The 12965-nt window shown below is 36.7% G+C and overlaps 1 protein-coding gene across 1 annotated transcript; it reads left to right on the top strand.

Moving 5' to 3' along the window:
- The first annotated feature begins 206 nt into the window (after positions 1-206).
- Positions 207-11191, top strand: LOC134670535 (uncharacterized). The gene is made up of 4 exons (XM_063528348.1): positions 207-352; positions 8966-9104; positions 9861-9988; positions 11011-11191. The coding sequence occupies exons 1-4, from the start codon at positions 249-251 to the stop codon at positions 11174-11176; spliced, it is 537 nt and encodes a 178-aa protein (XP_063384418.1). The 5' UTR covers positions 207-248; the 3' UTR covers positions 11177-11191.
- Positions 11192-12965: the final 1774 nt, after the last annotated feature.

The following is a 12965-nucleotide window of genomic DNA, read 5'->3' as shown; positions in this document are numbered from 1 at the left end:
GGGCCACTCCAACTAGATCATAAACATCATAATAAACAAACCCCGCGAGCTCACTTTCTGCTCGCAGACCGCAGTAATCTTTAGCGGAAATGTAAGTGAGCTGGTTGGTTACCACTTTCCCCCTCTTTGGAATATTACACGGTCCGATTAAGAATCCAGTAACTCCTCGCATTAAGGGCCACTGAGTGGTGTATTGTGTTCGGACGTGTCATCACAGATATGCGGTAAGTATTAATATGGGATGCTAGATGACGGTTTTTTTAAACATCTCCCCTACAATTAATGTGGATGTGCTTGAGATCAAACGTGCTCAGTGTTATTTTTTTAATTTGCCGTACCCAATGGGTATAAAGTAAGTTTATTTTCTTGTTTTAGTGCGACGTTGTTTTTATTTTACTATAGTAGATAAAGTTTAGGTTTACCTATTATACTGAAGTGGTGATCTTAAGTGTACTATCTATTGTCATATAAAACAACAACAAAAAGTTTTAGTTCTGTGTAAACCAATATTTTTCTGGTAAGTGACACATGAAATACCCATTTGTTTTAATGCCGGGGAAACAGCGACAAAACAAGACACGCGATGCGTGTCCTTACTTTTTTACAAGTTTTATTTTGTTTTGCAACGTTTTTGGTCTGTGAATAAGTCAAATTATACAAGCTGAGCTACAAACCAATTTAACAATTTCAATTTCATTTATAAAAGACCGACATTCTGATTTTTAAGAACAAAGGTGGTTAACAACAACAAGCCTTAGATATCAACCTTATATAAGGCTCGGTAAATCATCTTGAACATAAATAAAGTTCTGTCTAAATATAGGTGCAGTCAACAGTAAGAGTTAAATTGTAAACAAATACAGTTTTATTCCAAAAATGTCAATGCGACTGAGGTAGACGACCAAATGCTCGTAATTTTCCTAGTCATCTTTTAACTTATGTTATGTCATTATCAATAGAAGTGACAGAAGGGTGTCATCTAAATACCTATTGGGCATTAGCATGTAGCTTTACCTTATTTTTCGTGCATTCCTCCTTCACGAATTAGTGATGTAGGCAATAAGTAACTGGCTCCTATATGCAACTAAGCACCTAGTATTCCATATTTTCAATACACATTCAAACCGATATCAAATAGATATTTAAATTAGTCTTGGTCAGTAGGTGGTCAGTAGACAAGTGTATTTTTTTCTATTGGCCCTAGTACCCTTCCTACGAAACTGCTAAATGTACTGCGTGAAACTGATCCCTACAATAAAACTTTATGGTTGAATATACTTACCCCAAATAATTTATACATAGGGTACGATTTACACGTTCGTGCCCACGTCTTAGTATTTATATGCGACATAAGCTCTTCATAGGTGTCCGGATAGAAGCACGTCTCCGTTTTGTTGCTTTTCAAGTTTGTTGTTGCACTGCACTAAAAAGAAACAAAGTTAAGCGACCTATAAGTTTATTCACAATGTCACTAATATTATGTTCTCAACAACGTGTAAAACAGTGGCTTAAGAGCCCGTCAACGTGCACAATAACGCGATTGCTAATTAATCGTGATTATTTAAATTTAACGACAGGTATTTAAAAAAGGGGGCCGCTAAGTACTGTATTGTGTACTTCAGTACCTTTTGAATACATCAAACTAGTTTTTATGTTGCTGGATTCGTCAATCTGTGCGTCCAAAATTAAAACGGCCGTTTTTGTTTTGAGGTCCTAGTTCGACGAATCCAGCAACTTAAAAACTTTTTAAAATACTTGTTGTTAAATTTAAATAATCACGATTATTTTGCAGTGGCACTAGTGTGCACGTTGATGGGCTCTTAAATTAACTGTCAGTTTACGGTAACATTAGTTCAGGTTGTTAAATTTTATTAATTATTAAAACCCTTTACCACATAATTTTCACGTCATATCCAATCACACGTTGCAAAACTTGCAAATGACTGCATTATCACGCACAAACACCGTCAGTGAATGAATGAAATCGTTTATTCATAATTAACACAATAACTAGAGATGCCACGAGTATTTGGCAACCATTCGGTATTCGGCCACATTGCCGAATATTCGGCCGAATATCGAATAATATGTTGCACCTACCTAAAATGAAAAATTACACAAGAAAATAACCAAAAACTAGGTATACGAGACACGAGTATTTAATATTAAAAAGGTATTCTTGGAAAGAAGTTAAATACGAAGGCACGTTTTTGAGCATTTGTTGATTACTAAAAAAAATAATTTTATCATGAGTCTGATTTGATTGACTAACTAAATTCATTCATTCAGTTCAACATAAAAATATATCTTAGCAAACGTTGTGCGAACAGTTTTCATAATAATTATTTATAACTCAAATGTTCGCATATGATGCCGAATATTCGGTATTCGGCCAAATTCGGGGCATATCTAGTAATAACATAAGATCTTAATTTATATGCACCCTGTCAAGATAGACGTGTGAAAGTAGTTGTGAGTGATATACAATCACTCCGTCATTTAAAATTAGATACAATTATGTACAAGATGAATTATAATTTTCGCCAATAATAGTATTTTATGCAACCGTTGTTTAAGAGAGGTCAAAAAAGGCGAGTGGCGTGAGTAACAATTTGAGGCGAAGCCGAAAATTGTTAATGAAGACGCCACGAGTATTTTTTGACTCAGTTAAACAACGTTGCATTCAATACTTTTTCCGCGACCAAGCACTTACTTTGAAATAAAATTGAAAATTTAACAAATCTTTTTAATTCAAGAAGTAGCAAAAATGGAGGGTACCTACGGGCGGGAAAAGAATGAATGAAATAAAAAAAAACTTGTCTATGGTTCACTTCAAGTGGTTATATTCTCTTTGGTTCACTTATTTGTCAGAGATGACATTTAAAATAAGGTTGGCAACACTGTATTACATTCAATATTTTTTAAGTGGTCATTACACGAAGTATCGTAAAATCGCCAAAAAGATATACTGCGTTTATGCACAAATTCTTTTTTAGGGAATAAGACTAAAGACTTGTCTTGACAACTATAAGGTAGGGTTTTAAAGGTGTGTGCACGACCCTTTAAATGACAAATAAAAGTACGGGACTAGAAAAAAAATATGTATTAATCAATTATACAACTTTATTCGTATCGTAACATAGACATCAACATAGAATGTAACCGTGGTAGATTCGTAAGGTAGTTTTGAATGAAACAGTTCGTTATGCGCCAATCAGACAAAATAAAATTGTTCAGTTTCATACAGACCGTGTCTAGCTACTACATGTAAATTTACATTAAATAACCAGCCGCGCGGCCCAGCCGTCTCCGAAAAAACATGATAGTATGTACATTAAAAAAATCGATACTTGGTTAAATTTCGGTTTAAACTTGAAAGAATTCATTACTCGAGAATATGGTTAATAATTGAATGAGTTCTTGAACTGCAATGTACTTTACTGGACAAAATAAATATGTAGGTTCCAAGGGTGCCAACGGGACCTTCGAAAATTGTTGTTTGGCCCTGTCAACTAAATTACGCAAGAGCAAGACATAGACTTTCATTCGAATAACGATTTTCTCGGTAATCGTCCAGGTAATATTATACCGTCTAACCTTTGGGTAAACTTTCGTTTTCTCCCCATACCGGTCCTAGTCAGTGAGTGCTATAACAGTTACCTACATATAGAGCAATAAGTAGGTAGGTACTCTATCGAAGCGTTAGTTACATAGTTACCTTTTACTTGTAAAACATACAATCTATGATGATTTACTGCTTTGTATCTTTCACAAAAATCGCAAGATTTATAATCCCTTCGTGTGTGTGTGTTCTACAAATAATATCATAGTGTCAAATATTTTGACGTGCTTCGTGGCGCAAAATAATTACATACAGGCGACTGTACTTATAGCTAATTGCAATCAGTTTGATATATATTACGGTTAATTACAACAAACAGAGAACAGAACTGCCTGCGTATGGCGGGACATTAAATGGGCAAGTTTCTTTTATCGTTCTAGATAAATACGTCCTTTAATCTCGCAATCATAATAATAAGTACATTTACAGTACCATTCGTAAAAGTCATATTAAAATGGGATACGTTTTGTACTGAAAGTATATTCTAAAATGTTAATAGCCATTCATCACATAGATATTGGATAAACGATAAAAAGCGACCACTGTACCCCGTGAATACCCGGAATACTTCCTCTGAGTTTATACTTAAAAAAAAACAATCTAAATTTCATCGTCTTTTCGTGATATAATGGTGGCTATAATAACATCATTTGACAAAAATATTAAGCAAAGTACGGAAAGAACCTTCTATTAAATTGACTGCAATTTTTCTACATTTTACAATACGAATGGTTTTTTTTTTGTTTCTGCACAGAGAGATTAGGATCATTAGGAGCTTAAATTAAGAGTGACAATCGTGTTAGCTTAAATCCAAGTGCTTTAAATATACTCGTAGTAATAATTAATTTATTTCTAAACAACTTGAAATGTACAGGTATAGCAAATGTAAAATCTGTTTTAGGGTCAAACAGATCACTGTGTTATGTCTTTCCTGTAGACATACACAAGAGTTAAGGGCTAGAAAGGTTAATTTTCTTATTTAACCCGTATCCACTTGAAAAGGTCCTCCTATTATTTAGAGAACTATGATAAAATCATTACTTACATGCCCACAAGCTGTTAACTATTGCCCACAGGAGAGAAAACTAGTGTGTTCGCGCGAACTGTACATTTTTCTCTCCTGTGGGCAATAGTTAACAGCTTGTGGGCATGTAAGTAATGATTTTATCATAGTTCTGTAAATAAAAGGAGGACCTCTTCACGTGGATACGGGTTAAATAAGAAAATTAACCTTTATAGCCCTTAACTCTTGCGTATGTCTACAGGAAAGACATAACACAGTGATCTGTTTGACCCTTTAATGGTCTACTAAAATCGATGGATTATACCTACTCTGCCCTCCTAAGCTAAAACGCGGTACCTATTTGCATAAAAGTGTCATTGAAAATACGTCCTTCCCTCCTAAGCTAAAAGGACGTATTTTCAATGAAAATTTTATGCAAATACCGCTTTTTAGCTTAGGAGGGCAGTACTGGTTGCATTCAACAAGGTGCAGAAATAGCATTGTAATGGTACCTGAATTAGTCCGGCTGATTATTTTATTCTGTTAGAAGGAAGCTAGTATTGATGGATGGAGCTCAGTAAATCACTGCTAGCGGGCAAAAGTAAGTAATATATTAGACCCGAAGGTCTGCCTCAATGTACCCTTGCTAACGCCTTTCATAGAAAATATGATGAATTGTAACTTTAGCGCCCATTAAATCAAGACCTTTATCACATTGAGAGTAACAATTAATATAGGGTCGGCCTAATATGGCCAGGCATTATAAACGAACGTACGTAAGTAATGTACCTACCAAAAAATATATAAGAACCTACATTATACAGAAAGCTATGCATGCTATTTTGATAGCCCTCCAATACATAACCCGTGTCAATCGTAAGTAGATTTTTTTTATAAACTATTGCTTGTGATGAATTTGTTAATTGATACAATACGAACTGTAATATTAATCATCCTAGCCGTTTAAGAAACGCGGTTATATATAGGTAATGGGTAATTAAAAAGAAACGCAATCGATACTATATTTCTTTCTGGTTTTAGTTTTAGAATTATAATATAGGTACTAGCTGTTGCCAGCGACTTCGTTGTGACATAATTAATAAATTTGAAATTTCAAGTCTCACTCAAAGAAATATTTGTCCTTGATACAAACTTCCAACGTCCTCTCACCCCCTTAGAGAAAGAAATTTTAATAATAAATATGCCTATTAAGGCAGGTTTCTCATTGGAAGCAATATTTTCAGCATAATTCATAATTTTCAAAAATCACTCATTTATTTTTCTATTGTATTAAGTCTTTCGGAGACTGAGAAGTTTCAAGGCCCTCACTCGAAAAAAAATATCGGTACTAGATAATAATTTTTAAGAAAAAAAAACCGACTTCCTTGGGGGCCGATGAAAGATTATTGTAGATGGTACACTATGTAGAAAAGGAGGTAAAACCACCCACTTTTCTACTAGCATTTCGCTTCTGTATAATGGCTCCTCTACAGGATGGGCCAACGCCGGCCACTCCAAGGGACGCAGCCATGCGGTAGAATGAGATAGCAATATCACTTGCTCCCTCTAACGCATAAATGCGTCCCTTGGAGTGGCCGGCGTTGGCCCATCGTGAAGAGGAGCCAAGAGGGTCGTAGTTCTAGCCTAACCTAACCCACTCCTCAGATAGCAGTTCGGGTCTGTGCGGATCGCAGTTCGAACCTAATCAAACCCACTTTTCAAGTAGCATTTCGTTTCTGTAAGGCTCGCAGTTCTAACCTAACCTAATCCTTGTTCGGTTCTGTGAGGATCGCAGTTCAAACCTAACCTAATCCACTTAATGGCGCATGCCGTGCGGTGTACGGGGGTTTAAGCGGGAGGGGCTAGTAAGATTGGCATCATCGTACTTTATACCTACATTAATTTTATGGTAGGTAATCATAGTTGTTTATTTAGTTAAGGTACCATAGTGGTTTTCTGGGTCAAGGTCCGGGTCCGAGTCCGGGTCCGAGTCCGAGTCCGAGTCCGAGTCCGAGTCCGGGTCCGAGTCCGGGTCCGAGTCCGAGTCCGAGTCCGGGTCCGAGTCCGGGTCCGAGTCCGGGTCCGTGTCCGGGTCCGAGACCGGGTCCGAGTCCGCATCCGAGTCCGGGTCCGAGTCCAGTTCCGAGTCCGGGTCCGAATCCGGATCCGAGTCCAAGTCCGGGTCCGAACCGGATCCGGGTCCGAACCGGATCCGGGTATGAGTCCGAGTCCGGGTCCCAGTCCAAGTCAAAATCGAAATTCGTAATCACCAAACGTGTACCATGCGTCATTGAAGAGTTCTGTTCTGGTCATCATCAGCAGTTCCACTTCATCAAATGCGACAGTTTTTAATGTAAATGCTTGATTTTATGATGAAAATACAAAAAAATCTATACGTATGCCTTTAATATTTGAGGAGTTCCCTCGATTCCTTATGGATCCCATCATCAGAGCTTGACAAAAATGTGGCTTAAAAACTTAACTTGCTTAACGAACATAACGAAAAGGAAAAATCGCCAAACGTGAACTATGCGTCGTTTAAGAGTTCTGTTCTGATCATCATCAGCAGTTCCACTTCATTAAATGCAACAGTTTTTAATGAAAATGCTTGATTTTCTGATGTAAATACAAAAATCTCTATACGCATGCCTTTAAGATTTGAGGAGTTCCCATGATTCCTCATGGATCCCATCATAAGAACTCGAGCTTGACAAAAATGTGGCTTAAAAACTTAACTTGCTTAACAAACATAACGAAGAGGACAAATCGCCAACCGTGAACTATGCGTCGTTAAAGAGTTCCGGTCTGATCATCATCAGCAGTTCCACTTCATCAAATGTCACTTTTTTGGGTGTATATGCTTGATTTGTTGATAAAAGCCCAAAAATCACTATATGTATGCCTTTAAGATTTGAGGAGTTCCCTCGATTCCTCATGGATCCCATCATCAGAACTGGGTTTTGACAAAAACGGGACCAATCTGTATGCATATACATTCAATCAAAAAAAGAATTTTCAAAATCGATCCAGTAATGACGGAGATATGGAGTAACAAACAAAAAAAAATAAAAAAAATAAAAATAAACATACAACCGAATTGATAACCTCCTTCTTTGAGATTTGGAAGTCGGTTAAAAATCGGTTTTGAAACCATTTTTCTTATTTTCTAATATTGTGTACGAAGTTTCAAGTTCCTCATAAAATAAATATTCGTTAATAGATCCAAACTTTCATCCCCTTTTAACCCCTTTGAGGGTTGAATTTTCAAAAACGTTTCATAAGCAATATGGATAAGGAATATTATATTTCGTATTTAAAGAACCAGTTTAGGGTACGAACTTCGAAATACTGTGAAATACTTTTCATATCTTTTGATAAAGCGCATTCTTGTACGAAAACTTAAATTTCTTCTTTAAAAATTACACGATATCCATACAAATTTTCCACCCTAGCAAATATATCTTCAAAAGCAATCTAATGGTTTTTTCAATTCATCAAAAGAAACCTTAAAAGATATGGAGTCAGAAGAAATTCAAACTTGACATTCAAAGTTAAGTATACGTTATCTCAGTACGAATTAATACGTGCCAAATTTTTTTAAATATCTTTTTAATATGATACTTATATCAAATCCATAATATATGCTTGGAGGAGTGCTGCCCATATACAATGATATACATGATAATTATAATCCTAGGCAGATAAAACATATATACCAAATTTTGTTTTGTGTAATATTTAGTTAGTGGCGTGAGGGTTTTGTCCCTTCTTACAAATATAATTGAAAATGAGAGATACAGATATTCGCTAATTGAGTTTTGTAGCGCGTTTAAGCTTAAGGGGATGAGTAGCTACGCTACGCCACTCTCAGTCTGCCAAGGAACAATGTATCTTTTAGCTTGAGGCCATAAAAACTCTTACGATCATCAGACCGCTCATCATGCTCTTGTCCGAATATTCATTTAAACTAATGTAAAACTATTACTTACTTACTTACTTGGTTGGCGCGATGACCCAAAATGAGTCTTGGCCTCCAACACAAGAGCACGCCACTTTGATCGGATTTAAAACTATTAGGTATTAACAAACATCATTCCCTTTCAGTCTCTTTCTTTTTATTTCTACGAGTATGTCTGCTTGTCTGTTAGGTACCTTCCGTGATTCTTCTCACTTGATCGTCTTATCGGAAGATCAGCGTTGGAAGCCACCAAAAACATGCTGAGATGGGGCCATTTCGTGGCACTTTATAATCTTATTTTGTATTTGCTTTCATATTATGTATTGTCTCGTTTGTTTGTGCTTGCGAATAAATCTATTCTATTCTATGCTATTCCTCGTAGGCTGATCGTACTGTTGGGTCTGCTGCTGGGGGTGCTATACTGCATACACCTGCTAGTCCAGGATTACCAGGCGCTGTCCGCGCCACGGATGCTGTTCAGATTCCTCTTCAAAAGGGATGTCAACGCCCAAAACTATACGGTAACATGTGATCAGCTAACTCTTAATAATGTGTAAAAATGTTTCCATACAAGTTAATTACAATACCGGCCAAAAATATAATTATCCTTACTACCTTCAGGTTTTTACGATAAACCGTATTACGGTTCAAAAAAACTGAAAAAAGCAAATATTTATGAACACCTTCTAGGATTACGCAAACTCGGATTACGCGCATTTAGGACCAAATTAAGTTATTAAAACGATTTGTACCTCGCTGGGAATTAATTCCTCAAAACGCTTTCTGGATCTAATTAGATTGGCCTACTTGTTAAAAATGTAACCTGATCAGCTGATATGCAAAATTAAACTTTCTATCTGTTGTAGTTTCGTCTCTGCGTTGATTAGTTAGTCAGTCGGGGCAGCACATTTTAGATTTAGCTTATACGGACTCCAGAGTATGCGATCAGGAATTCCGATAAATCCAATATTACGTTGCGCGAATATTTAAGTTTGTATATATCCCAAAGTAGAAAATATATAGGTATGTACGGCTGTGTTCTTGAAAGCTTATGCGAAAGCTCTAATAATATATAATTGACACTACCAGGGTTTATAATGCATCGTCGCTCTTATATTACCCTTAGTAAACCGATATCATGAAGATAAGCTTAGCACAGTACATAATTCGAAATGTCTCATATTATTTAGAAAAATTATATAAGTGATTAGTGTACATTTCACTGCACTATAATATAGCATTATAGGTATAATATATGTTCATTTAAAAAATTCCAGAAGCCACACGTTCGCTGGAGAAGGATTCTGCTTCACGACCCAATCCAGTGTGCTCGTTACTTGTACTGCGACCTGGGCGCGCGGCCGTCCGACACAGAGCCGAGGAAGGGATTCGTGGTCATGCTGACGTGAGTTCATGTAACTATGCTCGAGGTAACATGTCTGTTGGAGAATCCTGCTGAACGGTACTATCCAGTGCGTCAGTTACCAGTGTTACCTGTACAGCGACCTGGGCGCGCGGCTGTCCGACACCGAGCCGAGGAAGGGATTCGTGGTCATGCTGACGTGGGTTCATGTAACTATGCTCGAGGCAACATGTCTGTTGAAGAATCCTGCTGAACGGTACGACCCAGTGCGTCCGTTACCAGTGTTACCTGTACTGCGACCTGGGCGCGCGGCCGTCCGACACCGAGCCGAGGAAGGGATTCGTGGTCATGCTGACGTGAGTTCATGTAACTATGCTCGAGGTAACATGTCTGTTGAAGAATCCTGCTGAACGGTACGACCCAGTGCGTCCGTTACCAGTGTTACCTGTACTGCGACCTGGGCGCGCGGCCGTCCGACACCGAGCCGAGGAAGGGATTCGTGCTCATGCTGACGTGAGTTCATGTAACTATGCTAGAATATAGCATGTGCGTTCGAAGAATCCTGCTGAACGGTACGATCCAGTGCGTCCGTTACCTGTACTGTGACCTGAGAGCCTACCGCGAACCACGTTCGACGTGTTGCCTCTAAGTCGCACTTGTAAATTCGTCCGTAAGAGTGACAGGGAGGCAACACTTTAGGAATTACTTACATCTAATTATTGAGCCAACCGGTTCATTATCTGTAAAATGTTGTTAATTCACTGGCGATGTCCCATTTTTCCACACATACAATCATGTAATGAAAAAAAACGAGATATTATTCAAAAACTGTATTAATTTAAACACACTTAAATACTTGTTTGAGTTGTAAAAAATGCTTAGATCGTTAATTAGATAATGCTAAATTACATAAAATATTTTATATCGTTCAAAATTTCCTTAATGCTTCATTCACTTCATCTTACCCTACTAGATAGATAAATTATTAATTTGCAAAATCTCATTAGACCCGTCGTTTACATCGACAAGTTTCAGCCTTTCATCTTGTTTCATTCAATTTTCAGGTTAGATCCTCATGCAGAGGATAAGCTTTCCCACGAAGTGTTCGCGAAAGCTTACGAGTCGGGCAAGTTAAACAGCGACGCAGAATATTGCAAGAAGAAATACTACATGTGCCCTTTCGACGCGGGGTTCCTCTTCGAGATAATACAATACCTGCTTAAAACTTAAGCAAAGTATATTGACGTAAATTTATATTTTGCTAAGCCTTTACCTCCTCTATGAGCTCCATTTTAAGAATAATTATGGTCTTGATTTGATGTACCTATCTCCTACCTATCACTCATATGATAAACTACTTACACACACAGTGCATTGTAATCTAGTGTAAATTGAAGTAACCTATTTTTGGTTTATTTCATTGCAATTCCATATTTTTATTTAACTTGCAAGAATCCTACAAACTTTTCACCTGGAAGTCAGTTTATAATACATTTTTTGCACTATGAAACGCCATTTTGTAAAATTCAATTAATAATAGATATGTTTTTAGTGCGTTTTAACCACATTTTATAAGGCAAAAGTTAAATCAAACAATTTTTTCCCCACATTTCCCCAGTATAGTCAGCCAAGAAAGTGCTCTACCACTTTTCGACTCTATCATCTGATTGATAGAGTCGAAAAGTGGTAGACCACTTTTTTGGCTGACCGTACCACAATATAAACAATGTTTATGGTGCAGGTGACGTACTAAGCTGCTAAAACAAATGTTAATAAGTAGCTATTTGATTGATGCTCATTCAAGTACCTACCCAAGGTAGGTAATAAGAAAAGCGTTTTCATAAAAGTCATACTGAAATAACGTTTGTAAATAATATGTGTGTAGGTACCTATGTACATATTATATTAATATATTAGCATTAATATATTATATTAATGCTCGTAAACACGTGACGACATTTTGTTGCATTTTGTTGCGTACCTACGAATTAATAATAAAATCAATACGGTATCCAATACACTAGACAATTTAGCCTATTGAAATAATAGGCAAAATCTAGCAAAACATGACGTATGTGAATGACAATATGAATTAGGCATGTAGGATAGAAAAATAATGTTCTGTTATTTATTCCGCGTATAATGTTAATGTACTAAACGGAAGTCCGTTCCGAACACGAAACTAGTGATGAAAGGGACTCAAAGGTCCATAAATAAGACTCGACTCCATTTTAGACAACTCAGCTCAACATTAGGCCGTGAGGTTCGAGTTCTTTTTAAAATAACTCGGTCGTTACACTAAAAGTATAAAAGGACTAATAGGTCGTTTTTAAAAGGACCCGCAACTTAAAGGGCTAATATGACTCAAATAGTATTGTATAAATAATCTCGAGCACCTCATTTCTTATGCTAAAAAGCAATTACTGAGCATACCTTGTCATTATATTTTACTGTTACCTACGTAATGCAAGTAATAGTGCAAGTCATATATTATGCGTCTCCATATACCTCAAAAGCGTAAGTCGTCTTAGCCTTTAAGGGCTTTGCTAAAATACACTTAAAGGTTTAAGTCTAGTCATGAGGCGTTTATAAATAATTCGGGTCTTATTAATAGCACTTAAAAGACGAAGACTCTTTCATCACTAACACCGTCAACATCACCAGCATCTCTTTTAGGATGACTCGTAGTGTCGAAACATGTGTTGAGTTTTGTATTGATTTAACGGAATTTCATTACGTTATCGTCGTAAATTAACCGTCGGAATTTTATTACGTCATTATCCTGTGATTGAGAGATTTACCATTCAATATATAATAGTCGCCTAGTATTCATAGTAAATAGTATCAATTTATTACATGTCAGTCACATACCTACACATGTCATTGAAATTGGAAACCTTTGAATTTGAATACCGATACATACAAAGAGGAAGCATGAATCAATAGTGATGACTATAATGAGTAGAATGAAATAAGTTTTTGGCAAAAATTTCATTTTTGATACAAGCTTTTATCGCTG

The sequence above is a fragment of the Cydia fagiglandana genome, chromosome 1 (genome assembly GCF_963556715.1).
Source record: "Cydia fagiglandana chromosome 1, ilCydFagi1.1, whole genome shotgun sequence".
In the NCBI taxonomy this organism is placed as follows: Eukaryota; Metazoa; Arthropoda; class Insecta; order Lepidoptera; family Tortricidae; genus Cydia; species Cydia fagiglandana.
This window is presented reverse-complemented; position numbering and strand designations above follow the sequence as displayed.